Source organism: Ranitomeya variabilis, chromosome 5 (genome assembly GCF_051348905.1).
Source record: "Ranitomeya variabilis isolate aRanVar5 chromosome 5, aRanVar5.hap1, whole genome shotgun sequence".
NCBI lineage: Eukaryota > Metazoa > Chordata > Amphibia > Anura > Dendrobatidae > Ranitomeya > Ranitomeya variabilis.
In genome coordinates this window covers 138,980,550-139,000,814 of record NC_135236.1, presented here as the reverse complement: position 1 = coordinate 139,000,814, position 20,265 = coordinate 138,980,550, and the positions used below count along the sequence as shown (strand labels likewise).

Below are 20,265 nucleotides of genomic sequence, written 5' to 3'. Positions count from 1 at the left end.
TTCTCTGTTCCAGCATTACTGTAACCCACTGTACAAAGCAAGTTCTGTTCCATAAATATTTGCGTGAGTTTGGTGTGGAAGAACTTGATTGGCCCACACAGAGCTTTCAACTAAACCCTATCGAACACCCTTAAAATGAACTAGACAAAACACTTTAAACCAATACCCCTCTCCAACATCAGCGTTTGATCTTACATATGCTCCTGTGATGCTAGTCACTTCTCCTGGATAAGCCGTGAGGCTGGGTAGTCAAGAGGTGCAAGGTCAAAAGGCAAGAGACTACATCATAGACATACCAGTAATATAAAGGTGCAGTCAGGAAACAGTTGGGGTCAGAATTCCAAGATGGTAGTGGATCATAACAAAAAGTGCTAGTCAAACGCATGGTCAACACAAATCTAAGGTCAAGCAGCAAAGATCAAAACACCAGACACGGAGCACAGACCAAGCCTACACCTCATGAGCAAAGCTACAATTGTCAGCAATCAAAGACAGTGAGCTAGTTTAATAGCCAGGTAATTACACTGGACAAGAGACACATGGATGAGGCCCCGGCACATCCTGGTCCTGGTTGGACAGCTAAACTGTCACACCAGAAACTGACAGCTCAGTCCACCCCAGCATTCAGTTGGGTGGCTGAGCTGTCCATCACCATACTGACAGCTCAGCACACCTCATGCCTAGAATGAACAGCAGAACTATCATTCGCTGCATACAGACACTCTGATAGGAGAAATCATGACAGCTCCAATTGGCAAAACTTCCCATAGGCAATGGCCGGACTGGCCATCTGGCAATTTTTAAAAGGCAACAATTTTAACAGTATCGGCATCTTCAGGACACCAGTACTGTTAACAACTCTAACATAGCCAGGAGCCATCAGCTCCCTGCTCCACTACTTTAGTCTGGTTGGACGGTTCCACAGGACTGTACCATAGGGGAAGTTGGGCAACTTGCTGACTGACTTCATTGTGCTGCCTCCTCCAGCCCAGATTCTGCAGTGGAGAAGAAGAACATCAAAGCTCATCATGGAAGTACAGTGATGTGAGTATTATTTATCTTTATCCCCTTCGGCAGGTACAGAGGATGAACAAACAGGGGTGCCTATTAAAAAGTGTCACAAAGGGGGCAGTTTTAAAACAAGGCAAAATAGAAGTGATTTAAAAAAAATGCACAATAGGGGATGATTTTTAAAAGAAAACACAATGACAGGGGGGTGACGTTTTTAATAAGAGACACAATTGGGGTGATTTTTAAAAGGAGGCAGGGTCATTTTTAGAAGGAAAAACAATGCAGGTTATTTTTAAAAAGAGAGACAATGGGGAATCATTATTAGGCCTCGTGCAGATGAACCTTGGATCGCACTCGTACCAATGTTATGGGGCCGCGAACGTGTCCGATTTATCCTCAGAGTCTGCCCCAGAACAAAAATTGCAGCATGCCCGAGTTGCATCCGATATTTGGATGAATCTGTGAAAAAAATCTGACCACACTCGGATGACATCCGTGTACAGTCCAATTTCCTGGGACTGACAGAATGGTGAAGATGGAGACTTTTTTTTCCATCTTATCCTCATTTGAGAAAATCAGATCACACTCTGATCAAATTCTGATCAAAGCGTGATTGTCATAATTGGAACAATTTTCTCGAATGAGAGAAAATAGGTTTGGGTGACCCTAGCCTTATAAGGAGTCACAATGAGGGGTCAATATTAAAAGGAGGCACAGCAAGGGGTCATTAATAAAGGCACAAAAGTGGATCTTTATTATAAGGAGACACGATGGAGATTATTATTCTAAGGAGGCACCAATGGGAGTTTCATTATTATAAAGCAGTAAAAAAGGGGATCATTACTATGAGGAGGCACAATGAGGGGCTTATCACTATAAGGAGGCAATCATTATTACTGTTATAAGTAAGCACAGGGAGACATTATTATAATGAGACATAAAAGGGCATTTTTATAAGGAGGTACAGGTGACATTATTATTATAAGGGGGTACAGTTGGCATTATTAGTCACAGGTGGCATGGGCCTCAGGGTTGCCAACTTGACATTTTATTTTTCTGGACAGCTTCGTAAAAAATCATGGTTCACGAACAGACAATATTTTTATGGACACATTGTAAAAGTATAGTAAATCATTATGATTATCAGTGATCCATGTCTACAGCCCATAATTCTGATATGAAGACATCAGCTGCATTCACTGCAAACTCGAAACTGATGATAATTACAATCAAAATAATCTGTATAAGTTTCTTCAGACTCTAATAAAAATCATGAACAACTACAATTTTTTTTAATGGACATGGGAAAAAAGTGCCCTATTTTTTACAGATTGCCCAGGAATTTCTGAACTGGTTGTCTGCTCTGATGGGCCTGTGTGCTTTCATATGCAAGGGCTCAATTTCAAAATGGGTACAGAAATATAAATAATATATATATATATATATATAGATATATATATATATATATATATATATATATATATATATATATATATATATATATATATATACATACATGACCACACAGCAATCAAAGTGATCTATACTTTATTTGTTAGGATGGAGTAACAGTCAGATTCCGGTACATTTGAATGGAACTGTCTAAATTATTTTTTTCGGATACTAATAGGCGTTGAGAGCATTTCTTTCTCTTTCCCACATGCTCCTGCGACATAAGAAAGTTTAACCTATGCTCTGCAGTCAGCTATTCAGCTCCAGTGTCACATACTCTGCACGCAGTGCTATGAATGAGGCAGTGGGTGGAGGAAGACATCCAACCTATCAATAGGCTGAGAGGAAGGAGTGAGGTAGGGTTGGTAATATCAGGGAAGTGCTCAGACGGATCTCTCCCTACACTCTGAACTCTGCCACCTTCAGGGGCTCAAAATAACAGAGGATAAGTGGGCAGTAGGACGGGAGCATGCATTCATCTCTATCGCGCACCCTTAGGCAATCTTGCAAGCAGCAGCTAATCTCCACACACTAGAAGTGTTCCAGATTTCCCTTGTTTTGAGCTTGACTTTACAACTCATGGTCAGATGACAATTAGTATTCAGCCTAGTTCTTTCACTTGTGGTCACAAGTTTTCCCTTATAATTTTCTTGCATTGTGTGCACTTATAGTTTCGATGACAGACGGCGGTGACTTTTTCCAAGAAACAGGCCAGAGCTCATTTTGGAATCCACAAGATCATCTTGTCATTTGCTCAGCAAATTTAACAGTTTTGCAACTAAGGCGTACCTGCGCCAAACTTAGCGCAGACCTATCTGAGGTCTTTTTGCCCCCTTAAACCAACCATTTTTATTACTTTTAGATGACACATATTCTAAAAAAAAATTTGCAATTTTTTGCAAACAGTCCCAGTATCTGTATCCTTGAAGGGCTTGCATGACATCCATACATTCATGTATCATGTTGTAGTTTACCTTTTGCAGTAAAAATGGTTGGGCGAGTTATTATGAACATTGTGCTTGAAAATGAAAGGAAAAATGGCTACGCTGCAGGTGAATCTGTAACTGGACAGGTGATTTTGGAGTTGCTGGAAGATATTCAAGTATTAGGACTTCACCTACTTGCATGTGGAGGAGCATTTGCATCCTTCACAGGGAAGAGAGGAGGAGAATCTATTGAATGTCTTAATGAGAAGATTTCCCTATTAGAGACATCCACAGGTGAGGACAACAGAGAAAAATGCATTATATTGTGCTTGCTCAAAATGTAATTGGGATGAGAACATTATTGTGTAAGCTTTTAGGAGATCATTACTTTATATGACTGTTGCTTATCTAAATTGTACCTTGCTTTAGAATAGGTTGGTGCCATATATTTAAATCTGATTTTCTATAAGGCTATGTCTACACAGCAATTTTTTTTAGGTGGCCAAAAGCATCTGTATTTCTAGAGGGAAATGCTTTTTTTCCTATCATATTGCAAACCCAAAGTACCATTTTTAGTATGTTTTCTCATTGTTCTCTGAGGTCTTTTTTTACGTTTTTGACTACCAGCAGTTTCTTTGTTTTTTTTTCCGGGTGTATTTTTCTACTTGCGTTTTCTAGATACCGGTATATTTTAATTTCAACATTAAAAAATCGCTGGCTTCAGTATGTCAATTCTTTCAGCATTTTTATATTCAAATAAATAGGGGGAAAAATGGCTCAAAAACACTTGAACTTTACACAGCGTTTTTCCTGCCAACACACTATTTTTTCAGTAGAAAAATTCACTTGCAAATACTCAACGTGTGCACGTAACCTTAAGGAAAGTGCCCACAACCAGGAAATAACAGCAGCATCTTTTCGGAGCATCCAAAATGCTGTATCATGCAGTTAAATCTACATGTGTTTATTGAACAATGCAGATTTACTGCATCCAATACATTATGTTGTGGAATTTCTGTTGCAGAGAATAGCGTCTGCGCAATAAAAATTGCTTAGGTTTGTAAACCCGCACCAAGGGTGAGTTTACGCAGCGTCAAATAGAAGCACAGTGGGCATGGGATTTCTATAAATCCCATCTACTGTGCTTCTAATGTAGAACACAATGTTTTGAAATGCTGCTATTCTGGTTCGTAGGCATGTACCCTAAGAGAAGTTTTTGATGTACTTTTTTTTTAAAGTCCTTAAGACAAAACATCTGTAATTTGCAGCATCTGCCATACCAAGCTAAGAAGTGACAAAAAGACTGCTAACCTGAGCATCACCAGCATGCAAAAGCACATGACAGCAAAGCACCCCAGCAGGTGGGCGGAACGCCTGGATATGATATCTGTGTCTGATGGTGAAACCACTGCCCTTCCCCTGTGTTATTGCCTTCCCAATCTGCTGTCCTGCCCAAGACGTTACACAGGAAGCAGAAATATCCACCCTCCCAAACACAGGCCCAAACGCTAAACACCGACATTGCCAAATTGCTAGCTCTGGAAATGTTGCCTTTTCAGCTTGTGGGAAATGAGTCTTTCCATGACCTCTTGGTGGTGGCAGCCCCACGGTACTCGATTCCCAGCCGCCACTGTTTTTCCTGGTGTGCTGTCCCGGCGTTACATAAGCACTTGTTACAAAATATCAGCCATGCTCTGGCCAACGCAGTAACAGGGAAAGTCCACCTAACCACAGACATGTGGCCAAGTTCTTGCAGACAGGGATGCTACATTTCCCTGATGGCACACTGGATGAACCTGGTGGTCTGGGACAGAGTCAAAGGCTGGGACATCACACATTTTACCCACACCAAGAATAGCGGGTCCAACTTCCATCAGGGTTTCAGTCTCCTCGTATTCCAGTTCCTGGCTCTCATCCTCCTCATCCTCAGCGGAACAAGCATCCCCATCACTCCTCAGCTGGGAAATCTCCAGCACTGCCTTGGTGAAGCGGCAGCACGCTCTGCTGTAGCTCATCTGTTTAGGTGATAAAGCGCAAAATGCAGCGGAGCTATTGAAAGGGATAAAAGAACAGACCGATCAGTGGCTCTCAAACCAGGTCTGGTTGGTTGTGTGCGATTATGGGCTTAACTTGGTGGTAGCTTTAAAACTTTGCAAGCTGGTACACGTTCTATGCATGGCCAACGTGCTGAGCTTGGTTGTACAGCGGTATTTAAAAACATACCCTGACTTGCCAGACCTACTTGCCAAGGTACGCCGTGTCAGCGCACATTTCCGAAAGTCATCTCAGGCTTTCGTCGGTCTAGCTTTGCTACAGCAGCGCTTTAATTTGCATCATCACTGACTTATTTGTCACCTGCCCACATGCTGGAATTCGACCTTTCATATTTTCGCAAGGATTAGTGAGTAGAAATGAGCGAATATGTTCGGCTCCCTCCTTATTTGGCTCCAACTAACAGGCTTTCCATGCATGTGTTGTGAATTTCACCCAACCACGACACATGCAGCTATGGCGGCGGACAGCAGATCAGAAGGAGTGATCCAGATATCGGAGTTCTCTCTGCAGCTTATTCGGTAAGCGCTATAGCTTACCGAATAAGGAGGGAGCAGAACATATTTTCTCATCTCTATTAGTGAGCAGCTGAGGGCAGTGTCTGAATTCCAGCTTCTCAATGCCCGTCAGAGTAGCACTCAGCCCCCACAAATAACAAGTGCCGAGTGGATGTGGATTGCTGACATATGTGAGGTTCTTCAATACTTTGAGTACTGCACCAAGATGTTGAGCGCTTATGACTCTATTATCAGTGTAATCATCCCACTGTTCTGTCTATTAAAACGATCGCTGCAGAATCTCAAAGAAGAAGCTTTGAATGCGGACAGGTGGCTATGGAGCAAGATTTTACAGTGGCTGATACCACACAGCCCAGCCTCACGCCATATTCTCAGGCCACATTGGGTGATGATGAGGATCAGGAGGAGGAGGAACAGGAGTTTTTGGTCTGCGCTACAGAGGAGACTCCCAATCCCAGCTTTATGCCTATTCAGCATGGATGGCTGAAGAGGAGGAGGCAATGCGTTGTGAGGAAAAGAGTATGTTAGTGTTCTTCCTGCCACACATGGCACAGTTCATGTCCAGATTCCTTTCCCAAGACCCTTGTGTGAAACACAACTCGTTCAACATGAAATACTGGCTATGCACCTTTCTTGACCCATGGTACAAGGACAAATTTTGTACTTTCCTGTCGGAGGCAGACATGCCATTTTCAGTGCATGCATGCCAGAGGGCCATTGTGGAAGAATTGCTGAACTGATTACCCTCAGACAACGCTGTGGGCTGAGATATCGGCTCACCCACAAAGATTACAGGGGAGGGCCACGCACACCAGGTACAACTAAGGGGGGAGGGAATGTCCACCAACTGGGCCATTTTCACATCAGCAAAGGCTATCTTTTGGTGTAACTATCACAAGAAGGGAGAAGTTGACCAAGATGGTGAAGGACTACTTAAGTGACCATACTAGCGTCCTTCCTAATTCTTCAGTGCCCTTTAACTATTGGTTGTTCAACCTGCACACTTGGCCCAACCTCTCCTTGTACACCTTGGAGGTGCTGCCATGCCTTACCACAAGTGTGTTGTCTGAGCGGGATTTTAGTTCGGCCGGTGCAATCATAATGGACAGACGTACACGCCTGTCAACAGAAAATGCAGACACGCATTCAACAAGGGCTAGATTTCCTTCATCCTTGTAAGCTCTGCGGATGACAGCAACATAACCTAAATGCAGCTCAAATGGGGTTTTTTTTGTAAGTTGTCTTAACGTCCATGCCTTACCATCCAAACCCATTTTCTTCAGGAAATCATGTCGTCCTCCTCCTCCTGCTTCTGCAAAAGGTACTTACCGTATTTTTTGGACTACAAGACGCACTTTTTCTCATTGCCAAGAGCTCAATCTAAGCATGTGCTGCCCCCGGCAGCCATTTTCCCGCAGGCCATCCCATTGCAGTAATGGATGTGTGGGCGCTCCGGGCTTTCACAAAATGTCAGTGGATTCACCCCACCACAGAGCAATGCTGAACCTGCCGCACCAGTCTGGGATGGGAGTCATATCGCTGGACCACTGAAGACCATCCTGTGACCACGCTCCACCAGTGCTGCTGATCCCCCAAGGGTAAGCTGAATTTTGACTGTAAGACGGACTCCCATTTGACACATTATTTTTTTTCCCTATTTTCCTTCTGAAAATTTGGGGAGCGTCTTATAGTCTGAAAAATACGGTAGTGGTCATCTATGTATACCCCACATGGGTAATTTTTTTTTTGTTGGAAACCTTTGTACATTGTGCAATGGTAAAACTTATACTCTCAAGTTCTACCTATTGTAATAACTCCAAAATGTATTGTGAGGTCCCCATCACGGTCTTTTTTAGCATGTATGATACAGGCCCCTTTGGTAATTTTTGAGAACTTTTCACATTGTGCAATAGTCACATTTCTACTCTACATCTCTATATATTATATTATTATAATTTTTTCTATTGTGTTGCCCTCCTCACGGTCTCTTTAAGTATGTATCTGATAGCCAGATGTTGATTTTTGGGTCTGCACTTGGATATTTTGGAACATCAATGCATTAATATGCTCCACACAACTCTTAAGGTTTCAGCCTTACACAGAATAAGAATATGACTAATGTAACATGCTCTATATATATATATGCTGCTAGTTAGAAAATCTTACCCACACATCCCTTTATACAGGGAAATTCTACTTAATACCTCTGATGCTACCTGCCCACAACCTGCAGTTGCATAGACACAACAGTCAGCAACCACATCCAGTTCATTGTCCCAGCGCAGCTTTTAGTTGTCCCTTTTTAGCATATATGTCTGTTCACAAATTGTTAGATAAGGCATACATATTCGCTAGCAATTTATATTGTCCAGTGCTGGACAAAGATCATTGCTGGCTATTCCAGGCTCCTAAATGTGACTTGTGTCTCTTTATTAAACTGTTGTTTCCCTTCAATTTTCTAAATTTGGGTCCTAAAAAAAAGAAATGGTGGTGAGGTATTGGTCAGTTTCTGTACATTTTGAGCACGCCTAAGAGACTGGGTTAATACGCTCCACAGACCTATTCAGGCCGCAGCCTTATACATATTGGAACATGATCATTGCCATGCTAAGGCCTTTACCTGAGCTCTGTAGCACTGCCTATCACCTGAGTAATACACTCCACAGACCTCGTCACTCTCTAGGACATATCCTGTAATTACTCCATTGTTGCTCAAAACCATGCAAAAGATACATTCTGCCTCTTTGGGTAGTTTCCAGAAGAAATGCGTAGGCTTGTGCAGATTGGTCAATGGAAGTCCTGTCACTTTCCATTGAGAAGGCTGCTTCAAAGCGAAAGGAGGCTTGTACATGTTCCTGACATGGGTTTCAGGCCTGACATACTGACCATAATACAGGCTCTCGCTTGCAGACACTGTATTCAGAATTTAATACTAATGCTTTTGGTAGAATCCAATTTACTGACATTGAGCATACAGCTCCCCCAACTCCTGTATTATATTCATCTTACAGCGGCTTCACCGGCTATGACAGTGGTTCCATTGGGATCCGGTGGGCAAAATGAACTGTGGAGCTCATAAAACTCAGGTTTCACAGCACCTGCTGGCCCTCTGAAAATATGAAGCGATTTCCACATAATGACATGGCGGTGGACGTGGTGGTGGTGGTGGGCGAAGCCCAAAATTCAAATGGGCATGTTTTAGTTGGCATTGTAAAGTGATGGGGAATATGTATTCCACTATCTAGCTAACAATTTGGAATGAGGGAGCGTCCTCCCGAATATAGGAGTGAGAGCCCTCACAAATGTTAAAAGAAAAACTAAAGCCAAAACGCTCCATGTGAACGTATGGCTAAAGTGGAGGGATAATTTTTTTTATTTTTTTTTATTTTGCGTTATATAAATGTAATTATGAAGGAAATATATGTCTTAACATTTTTCCCTTTAAAAAAAATTTAGGTTTGGTAGGTCTTTTTATAAATCCGTAAAACCGGCGCAATAGTCTGACATTATTCCCAGATACCATATGTGAGTCATGAAGGCATGCAGGCATCTTCTCCATACTGTTCCTATTTAGTTTTAGCTCTTTCCCATCCATTTCAGCTTTTTTCCCAGGCCCCAAGCCCTTTTTGTTGGTTCCAGCAGAAAAATATTCGAGTTTCCCATTGACTTGCATTGGATTCGTTATGCGGTACGAATACACGGATATAAGAAATTATTTGTGCCGATTTTCACGAATCTGAATATTTCACTATTCGCTCATCACTAGTTGTTTGTAATATTGCAGTTTAGCTCTATTCATTCCAATGTGGTTGAGTTGCTATATGAGACACAACTCATAGTCAGGGGCGATAGTGTTTCTGAAAGAAAACATCCATGTATTTCTAATTCTGGATAACCGCTTTTAAACAGTGGGGTATGAAAACCCAGCACCGTTGCCGATCAGCTGAGGGAATGGGCGTCAAGACCATGTCCCCATCAATTTATTACACAGTCACAACGTTATTTATGCCACTGTGCTTGGGCAAACAATGAAGGGCATGTGTCCCTCCTAGATGCCAGTAATTGTGACAAATATTTACTAAAGTCGATGTGTGACTGTGTTTGTATGGCATGAAATCACTGCTGGAAAGTAACCAGATACCTGCGAGCGACCTCTAGAAAACCAGTGACCGGGAGTTGAGGTATTAAACAGTATTTCTCTTCTAATTTTTGGAAGCTTATTTTTTTGCTCTTCTTTAAGTTTAAAGGGTACTTGTCATGTAAGATAACGCTATTAACCTGCAGATTAACCCCATATCTCAGGTTAATCTGCAGGTTAATAGCGTGGTGACACGGTTCGTCGCCAGCACTTAGACCCCCGCTGCCATGATGAAATGAACTTGATCCCCCCCAGCAGCGTTCGGCTTCCGGTCATAGGTGTGGCGCTAACGTGGATTCAGTCAGCTCTCTGTATATAGAGAACGGCAGCTGTAACCACACCCCAGCACTGACAGCTTGCTCAGCATTAGGGCCGGCTGTAAGTCAGCGCCAGGATGGCAGTTACAGCCGCCGTTCTTCACACAGAGATGTGCCAGCACCACTACCCATGACTGAACCCCGAACGCTGCCAGGGGGAATAAAGTTAATTTCCTCACAGCGGAGGGGCTCTCTGTCGGCACCACACAATGTCAGAATGTTGTTAAGGTGGAGATTAACCCCATATCTGCAGGTTAATAGCATTATTGTACATGACAGGTTCCTTTTTGAGACCTAGTAAGTCACTTTATGATCAAGGCAGAATTAGTTACTGGGTGGCTAAGGGCTAATATAACCATACATTGAAAATGTTATCGTAAAAGCTTTATTAGTATACATGCGTGACATTGTGCACGGAAGTCCCCGAATGGATTATCTCATTGTATTTCAGTAACCGTAAACAATCTGCATGGTAAAGATTTGTGTTAAGGAAAATTCCATACTTTGCATAGTTGGTGATGTTTGTAATTCATTATGATAGATGGACTCCTCATGTGACATACTTTTGTAAGTAGGGCCCTTATTTGTCGTTAAAATTAATTTGTTAAATTAGTCAAGGTATATTACTCACAAGATAGGCTCTTCATTTATGGCTCATATCAGAGCATAGAAGAGGACCCCTGCTCAAGAACAGTGTATGGGCCCTTTGTAGTCCAATAACTGAGCAGAATGCACCCCATTATATGTCTGTGAGAGAAGGTGCGTGCAACTTTTGGGGACCTGTGCAGCTGCACATATGACACTAATTGTGTGTCCGCCGTTGTCTCAGAGTGAAAAAATATATGAGACCCCATAGCAGATGTTAAGTTGGATCGCACTTGATGTCAACCAAATTTAACATCAAGTTTAAGACAAAAATTAATATAGCCTCTGTTCTATGTACTCTGTTTCCTTTCAGAGGTCAAAAGTGTGTGTGTGGTGGGTTTGGCCTCCTCCTGGCAGGTATGCACCTGCATACTATTTAATTTACTTTATAGGAGAATTCAGCAGACTGTGCTTTACTATACAGAGAGCTACCATAAAAACAATGTATATCTTGGGGGTATCCTTTTTTCCAATGGTATTTGTCATAGAGGAAAATTTAAAATCCATAAGACATCTCCAGGGAGTTTTCTATCTTACATTGAACATATAGGGAAGAGAGAAAACTAATTATAACTGGTGAAGAGTTGACACTCCAGCCTCCTTTGATGTGGGACTAATTATAGCTAGGGAGAGAGAAACTGATTAAAACAGGATAAATATAGAGATTATGCTTCAACCTCTTTTGAAGCTGAGACCCCCTGCCATGAACAGGTGATTAAAACAGGATATCTGCTGGGGAGAAAGACAGTAAGCAGAAGATCTTTTTATGCAAAGACTGAGAAGAGAAGGGGCTTCCTTTGTGCCAAGGAAGAAGCATCCTTGGTTTAATGGAATTTTCTGAGCATGTTCTACTGTAGACTTTTAGTCTTCGTTGTCCAGATATGAAAAATTTGGGGTTTGCATTGATTGGATATTTATGGGAGATAGATTTTTAGCATCGTAGCGAAGGTACAAACAGAACGCATTCACTCATATCACTGTAAGGGCATTAGAACCCCTTCAACGTAATAACAGATCAATAGCTGATGCTATCCAGGTCATGTTTGAAACCTATGTAAAGATAAAACTGTGATTAGAAATCTGACAACAATATCTACCGCATGTAACCTCCAGGGCTGAAGAGATCCTGTAAGTTGGGGATTTCATAAAATTCTAACAGACCCAGCACATTCCACAATCACAATAAGCTCATCAAAGGGAGGTATGTGGGCGCAACCTTGAACTAACAAAAATCAGTATTTGGGTTTGGGTCATGTGTCATTCTACAAGACTTAGTTCATTGTAAGGGTGTCCCATTTTCCTAATCAGAGTGCTTCCCTCCACCAAGCTCTGAGCCATTCCCTCATTATTTCATTATTTCTTTTTATTTTATGTAGCTGTTTATATCATACTGTTTTTGTTCACATTTTGTGTCATCTTTGTATATTTTTATAAACACTTTCTATCTCATCCATATCCTGGTATGCATGGTCCCCTCATCCCTACCCTGGTATGCATGGCCCCCTCATCACTATCCTGGTATGCATGGACCCCTCATCCCTATCCTGGTATGCATGGCCTTATCATCCCTATCCTGTTATACATGGCCTCCTTATAATATCCCCTATCCTGGTATGTATGGTCCCTTCATCCCCATCCTGGTATGCATGGCCCCCTCATCACTATCCTGATAGGCATTGCCCCCTCATCCCTATCCTGGTAGGCATGGCCCCCTCATCTCTATCCTGGTAGGCATGGCCCCCTCATCTCTATCCTGGTAGGCATGGTTTCCCTCACTCTTATCCTGGTTCCCCATCTCCGTCCTGGTATGCATGGCCCCATTCTTATTCTGATATGATTGCTCCCCCTCCCCATCCTGGTATGCAGGGACCCCATCTCGATCCTGGTATGCATGGTCCCATCCTTTTCCTGGTATTATTGGCCTCCATCCCCATCCTGGTATGCATGGCTGCATCAGAAAAACATAAAAAAATATAAACCATTATGCTTACCTTCCTGCACTCCCTTGCAGCGTTTTGTTGTGATGCCAGCAGCTGCTTTATGCTTGCAAGCAACGTATGGCAAGGGCATCAAGTGCTGCTGGCAAGCCGAGGACAGCTGCCGTAATACTCACTGCTTTCCACGCCGGGACTATGTGTGTGAGTATTCATTGCTCTTTAATAGCGAGCACAGTGTCAGGCTTTCACGTGTGCCACTACTAAAGGGAATTAATATTCACTGCATTCCATGCCTATGGGACTGGAGACAGTGAATATTAATTGCCTTAAGTAGCGGAGACACTAGAAAGGCCGGTAGCTGCAGGAAGCAGGCGGCTGCGGCTAACAGTGTGTCAACGATTGAATAAAAATGAATATTCACTGTCCTGCATGCCCATGAGCATGGAATGCAGTGAATATTCATTTTTCATTAGCAGCGGGCACAGGAGTAAGGCGCAGCGGGCACAGGAGTAAGCTGCAGATGCCAGCTCCTGCCTCCTGTGACCCGCTGCTGCTCCCCCCCCTCCCCACCACAGCTAGACAGGCACATCCTGACTATAAGACGCATCCCCCATTTTCCGCCATATTTTTGGAGAAAAAAATTTGTCTTATAGTCTGAAAAATACGGTACTTCAATTTCACAGACTTTATAAAGTAATTTGCCCCTATTGAAGCCCCTTAGTGTTTCTGCACTCTTTAATAGCCCCACTTGCACTCCAAACAGTATAATGACCCCTCTTACAGCCCATCGGAAAGTATAATGGACCTCATTACTAGACAACCCTCCATACGGTATAATGGCACCTTCACGACCCTCTACCACAAAGTATAATGTCCCCCCATAACACTTCAAATAGCATAATGACACCACAAATAGCCCTCTAAATAGTACGATTTCCCAACAAATAGCCCTCCACATAGTATGATGGCCCCACAAAGTAGTCAGTGATTACAAAAATTTAAATGCTCATCTCTCCCCCTTCTCTCACTGCTCCAGTCTCTGCAGCATGTGGTCTACACTGCTCGGCACAGCAATCATGATGCAATGATGTCATCGCGCCCACTATGCTGAGCTGTCGGACAGGGTGAATGACTGAGGAGGGCGCATCACCTGACGATTCCCTCTTCTATCATTGCTTTCAGCTGTATCTGCATTCAGGATGGTGATGAACTTCAAACTTGGGCGGGGAAGGGGGCCAGAGCCCACACTGGCACTAGGCCCCTCCAACTCATGTGCCCTGTAGCAGCTGCATGGTCTGCTGCTATTAGGTGTATGACACTATTTTGATGCTGCCTTCATGTTGCTTCAGGAAATCTACATGTGCATTAGCCACAATGAACAGACATGGACCCTATCTTTTGTATTGAAGCATTCAATGAGCGTGTACAAAGCTCATTGTGAAGGGAGCGGAAGAAGCTGTAACATCACCAATTGAGTTGGCGGATTCTGTGTATACCAGATGTGTACAGCTGTTACCCACCATTGTAACTCTGCCTCAGCTATTAATGAGTCTGCTGAAAACTTCTTGGAAAGAACAGGAAATATGATTAAATACATCCACCATTGGTCTATGTGAAAAGTGCAAGATTACTAACGTGTTTTGTTTTTATAAAGATACTGATCTGCAAAAAGAAACTTTACCTATTTTTTATCCTTGTAACACACAAATCTGATTTAAACAATAGGTCACTTACTGATTCTAAAGCTTCCTCTTAAATAAAAAATCTCATAGGACAGGATTTGCTGCTGCCGGGACTAGTGCCCATGTGTTTTAGCTATGTAGAGACTTTATATGTGACACAGTGACATCAGAATTCCACGGGCCGAGAATACTGAGCTGCCTCTGTGACAGCATGTGCTACTGCTAATTATAGAATCTGCATTTCATTGCTTACTGAATGTACAGCGTTAATCAAACGCAATGGCTAGTGACCATTTGCTTTCGCCTTTCACCAATATTTATTTAAAGTTGTTATTCATAACTGTACAATCATTTCTTTATTCTTCCACCACACAGCATAAAATAAAAACACCTCAAATTTGCCTGCTGGGCAAGTATATAACTTTGAGAAACTAAGCAATATGTCACGGTGATCACGTGACATTGTCACATGATTGCAGCAGCCAATCAGTATCAGCTGCAGCCTTTACTATTCAGTCAGAGTGGAGCTTTGATTGAATATTGAAGGCTGTGGCTGTTAATTGGCTGCATTGGTCACGTGATTTAAGATGTCAGGTGATCACCAGAGGACACATTGCTTCCACTGGAGGAATGGTGCCCATCTGGAAGTCCAGTATGCAGTGTTTTTATTTTATAATGGGCAGTCGAGTTATTAACCCCTTATCGATATCTGCCGTACATATACGGCGCAAGTCAGTAGCAGGTGTATGGAGTGGGCTCACAGGGTGAGCTCCCCTCATGCCCAGCATGGCAACTAACCAAGACCTTTCTTCAACAATCACAGCTAGCATGAAGTGGACCGTGGGGCACTCGGGACGGGTCCGGTGGTCATTTAAGGGTTAGTCATGGTGGCAGTGACCCAATCTGTGGCCCTGGACGTCCAAGTTAAAGGGAAGTTTTTTAAAGGGGTTGTTTTGAAAGAAAATAAAGAATGTTCATGATGCCACCTGTGGTATTCGGTCAAGGATGACCGACACTGCTTAAAGGGGTCCACTGGGGATGATGTTATTGCAGCAGGGGTGGTATGGCTTCCCACAGGTGAAGCTTAGTCCCCAGGGCTCCCGGTGTAGTGGCAAGAATGATAGACGGTGTAGTGCCAGAAAGAATTGAAGGACACAAGGTTGCAGTCTCTTTAACTTTTTTACTGATGATGTTCCAATACACAGGTTACAGGCGGTCTTTGGAATCCGGGCAGCCTGATAGCAATTTGGAATCCCCTTAGCCAGGTGGGGATGGGAGCCTTCCTTACTGCGCTGTAATATGCGTCCCTTGCTGCCTGAGGCTTCTTACAAGGTCCTCTCTCTCTCTCTGTCCTAGGACAGTACCCGCATGGCAGGCAACGCGAGCCTTTATACAGGTGTCCCTATTTGCGGCTACTCTGGGCTCTATATGCTGCTGTGCCTTTGGGTGTGATTGTGGACAGGCAGCTTGAAATCCCCTGCCCTCCAGTTTCTGCTGTGGGGCATACAGTCCCACACAGCCTTGGACTCCCGGGGTCCAGTTCCTGTGCTTCGGCATGGAGGGAGCTCTGTCGCAGCTCCCCTGCAGCTCACATCTCCTGTGCTCCTTCTCCACTCACACTCTCCTACAGACTGAACTAACTCCTCCTCCAAGCCAGAACATATATAGGGAAGCTCCCCTGAAACCGGGTCTAGAGCTCCCGTTCTGGCATGGAATCAGAACATGTTGCATGTATGTGTTACCTGTTAAAAGGATCCTTGTCACTTTCAGGCATGGAATCACCCTCTCCAAGAGGAAGGCAATACCACTGTGGTACCCGAACTCCTGGGGTGCCACTGAAACGTTGTCCTTTGATGTTAACCTGTTAAATGCCGCTGTCAAACTCTGATCTGATTTGTCTAAATGGGGCTTGCTGAAATCCATGTGCATGCTAAAAAAAACACATTTAAATGTGTGAAACAATTTTGTACATGCAAAATTGTCATTGCGTACACTTATGATGTATCATGGGAATATGCCATAAATGTATAAAAGATGCAGGTCCCATCATTGAGACCTACATCTATCTTGAGAATGGGGCCCTGACACACGCTACTGTCAGTGAAGAGGTGTTGGGAATCTTTTATATGAGCCACTACAATTCACTATATTGGTATCTTCTTATGTGGATCCTTCATAATATTATGTATACATAATAAAGAATATAAGGAATATGTACTATGAAAGTAGAAGACACCTTTTTTGCTTCCTCTTTGTCATTTTCTGTTCCTTTTATTCCCTATTTTTAAGTTTAACCCCCATGTGGAAGGAGGAAATTGAAGCTTTTAAGAGATGTTCCCACCGTTAGAAGTGATATGTGTGGCAATATGTGTTTTGCGAATCGTTCATATGTAAGGGATTCCAATTAAATTCAAATGCAGTAGATATGCTCAATTTGCTCTGAGGACTTTCTCTTAACATAGGTAAGACAAAGTAACAAACAAGAAATTATGCCCAAAAGGCCAGCACAGCTTCAGTCTGGCTATCTTCTTGCTTCAAACCAGCTTGCTTATACCTAGTCGTATATTTGTGAAGATCAATACTGTATGAGCTTTTATGCAACTTTCCTGCTCCACAACCCTAGTAATTGAAAGGAAGATAAAGATGTCTCTAGTATTTAAGTTTATAATATTTTATTAATCAGGTAAACTCTGAAGAGATTAAAAGTGATCATGTTTCCTTAAACAACAAACTTGTGCTTTAATATACCGCATCACCTTCTATGGGATCCGGTGGAGTTCTGCTTTGCTGCTCAACTCTATGCTCTATGCGTGAGTCGGAATTCTCCTTTACAATGAAAACCTATGGAGCCTCATTCTGCCGCTCTATAAGCCTATATTATCTGGAGAGCATTGACGTCACTGAGAAGAGGAGCAAAGCTCTGCTGGATCCCAGAGAATGCAGTGGTAGGTGAAAATCAACACACATACACACTACATACAAACAAACACGGGTTTAGTAAAAAAGATCTCATGGCAGTGATTCTTTTAATGGGTTGAGTGAGGGTGACCAGACCTTTAAAAATTTCTATTTCTATAGCTCTAATCTATTTCGCTCCACTTTACAATTCAGAGGGAATATGTACAAGGATAAGATATTACAGAGTAATAAAGTCATACACATACCAAGTGTACCCTGCTCGCAAGCTTACAATCTGTGTACAATCTACACAAGTCACTAGAAAAGGTAACATTTTAGATGATTGAGTTGACCAGATCAGCAAAGGAAAATGCTTTATATAGAGTTACATTAGGTTTCTCAAACTTGTTTAGTAATGGAGTCTTGCCAGGTGAGCATGCTTACAGGCCATGGAGGTTGAGTTTAAAGTTTTTGTTGAAACAGTTGTACCTGCAGATTCAGTTCAATATATAGTTCTCCACTGCCACTGATGGTCCTTGACTTTTGGACAAATCTTCTGATAATTCTTTTCAATCCTGGGTCGATATTGACTTTTAGGACTGTTACTTCAAATAGGTGGCACTAGAGATCAAATCCTGAAGAGGTAATTTGCATACTTAATTCCCCAGAGGAGCATGCATGGCATATAAGTCTCCTACTGTAACTCTGAAATGTCAGGCCTGGCTTGTCACTCTCCAAAAGGAGAAATATTATCTCTTAGATCCCACTCCTCTGTCTGAAATCTTGCCTGGTTGAGGATGGTTTATGGAGAAATGATGATGTTCTTTCCCTTTTTTGATTATGGCCCCAACTGTGGTAACTGGAACCTTCAGTAGTTTATAAATTCTTCTGTAACCAATGCCATCAGTATATTTTGCAGAAATGAGGTTGCGAAGATCTTGAGACAGCTCATTGATTTTACCCATCATGACTTGTTTTTGTGTGGCACCTCAGTAATGAGACACCTTCTCATAAGCCATCAGTTGAACCATAGGATATTATTTTTCACTAAGTGGCAGGATTGCTTTCTAATTACTGAAAAATTTAATCTGGTGTTATGACTTTCCATGGCTTTTTGCCCCTTTTTCTTCATGTGTTCAATACTTTTTTCCTGGGTCATTTCTCATTATTACATATAACTTAATGTATGGACTATCTATGGTTTCATTTCTTTGCCTGTGTGGATTGAATGTGTGGCTAATGACATCTGGTGAGAATATCATGTCAATTGCACCTTTACAAATATATTTACCTAGAAAATTAGTGATGCATTCAATACTTCTTTCACCAGCTATGTTAAGTTTTCTCAAATAAAAAGTCAGAAGGTCTCCCTCTACCAAGAGTCAAGTTCAACGAACTTGGCACTTTGCCAAGTCTGTTATTCTTTGAAGATATCTTGCTTGCTGAAGTTGTTGCTATCTTTGTAAGTTAATGCTTATTCAGGTATGTGCTATTTTAGATTTTGATGAGCACCATAAAAACTGTAATCATAGTTTGTTGATCGAGACAAAGACGGACCTTGGGAGGTGGATTGGAAGGACTAGTAAATATGTAATTTTATGCTAGACAATACATTTTCCAGGATTTTTCCGTCACAGCCACAAAACATAGGCTACAGACCAAGTGGAAATACTATGTATTTTTAGCAGCATAGGAAAAAAAATAATGTACATCCCACAGGAGAGAGCTGTTACAAGCATGACTTGGTGCACACTCTCTCATGTTAGGTCAGGGGCCCCCCATAAAGCCTACAGGAATTTGAGTAGGCAAAGAAATGCTGATAAGCTGGAAGTTGGCGATGAAATAACCGTAACCGTAATCCACCCTCTGTAGTTCCTGGACATTTACAATGTTCTTATTATAAGAGTAATAGTTACCTCTGCTTTTGTATACTTTGTGTCCCGCCGCATGGTTAGTGGGCATCGACCTACTCACTACGTTCACCGTTCTGCTCCTCCCCTTATCTGGCCATCTCGCTGAGTTGCCTCATTCAGCACTCCCAGCACTGCTACATTCTCCTGCTGTCAGAACCTGGCGATAGGGTGGCGCAGACAGACTCTGCAGTAATTTAATCTGCTGTGTGCTACAGAGTTTTGCTTCCCTGGCCTATCCCCTGCCAGCTGGTGATATATTAGCTCCTGAGCTAAGGTTCCTAGTCCTATCTTAGGTTCCTAGTTACAGTCCATTTCTAGTGATCTGTCATGGTGCATGTTCGTTTAATTTCTCCTATTACCATCTCGACTTGTTTACTTCCTTTTTTCTGACGTCTACGCTTCTGACCCTTGCTTTATATTTTTATGCTGTGCTGCCCACCCCGACTATCTGACTACATCTTTGTCTTTGCCCTCTCTACCTCATGTTGTGCCTGTGAGCATTCGGTCAGCTGCTGCTGCTGGTCCGGTGACTGCCCTGGAGTTGCACCTGGTGGATGTGCACCCACTGGTGACCAGTGTCGCAGTGGGTGCACATCCGCCATCATCACACTATTTTCTTTTGCACGTGTATTGGAATTTTTGCACACATCTTGGGTCCAAGAATGATATTTTAAATCTGAGAAATACAATTTGAATTGTTTTTAAGAGAAATAAACTTCTCCCTATAAATGCATGGTTAGGTGCAAAAATGGGGGAGCTAACTTCTAAAAAAGCGA

The 20,265-nt window shown here is 42.5% G+C and overlaps 1 protein-coding gene across 2 annotated transcripts in view; it reads left to right on the top strand.

Annotated features, from left to right (window-relative positions):
* Nucleotides 1-2,821: 2,821 nt before the first annotated feature.
* Nucleotides 2,822-20,265, top strand: part of ARRDC4 (arrestin domain containing 4) — a 96,424-nt gene continuing 78,980 nt past the window's right edge. Inside the window, exon 1 of one of the 2 annotated variants that reach the window (XR_013215631.1) lies at nucleotides 2,822-3,683. Coding sequence is in view for 1 of the 2 variants with exons in the window: in XM_077263400.1 (XP_077119515.1) it covers nucleotides 3,452-3,683 (232 nt within the window). In the remaining variant the exon portion in view is untranslated. The remainder of the gene's footprint in view (nucleotides 3,684-20,265) is intronic. The other variant, XM_077263400.1, reaches the window with a different exon arrangement.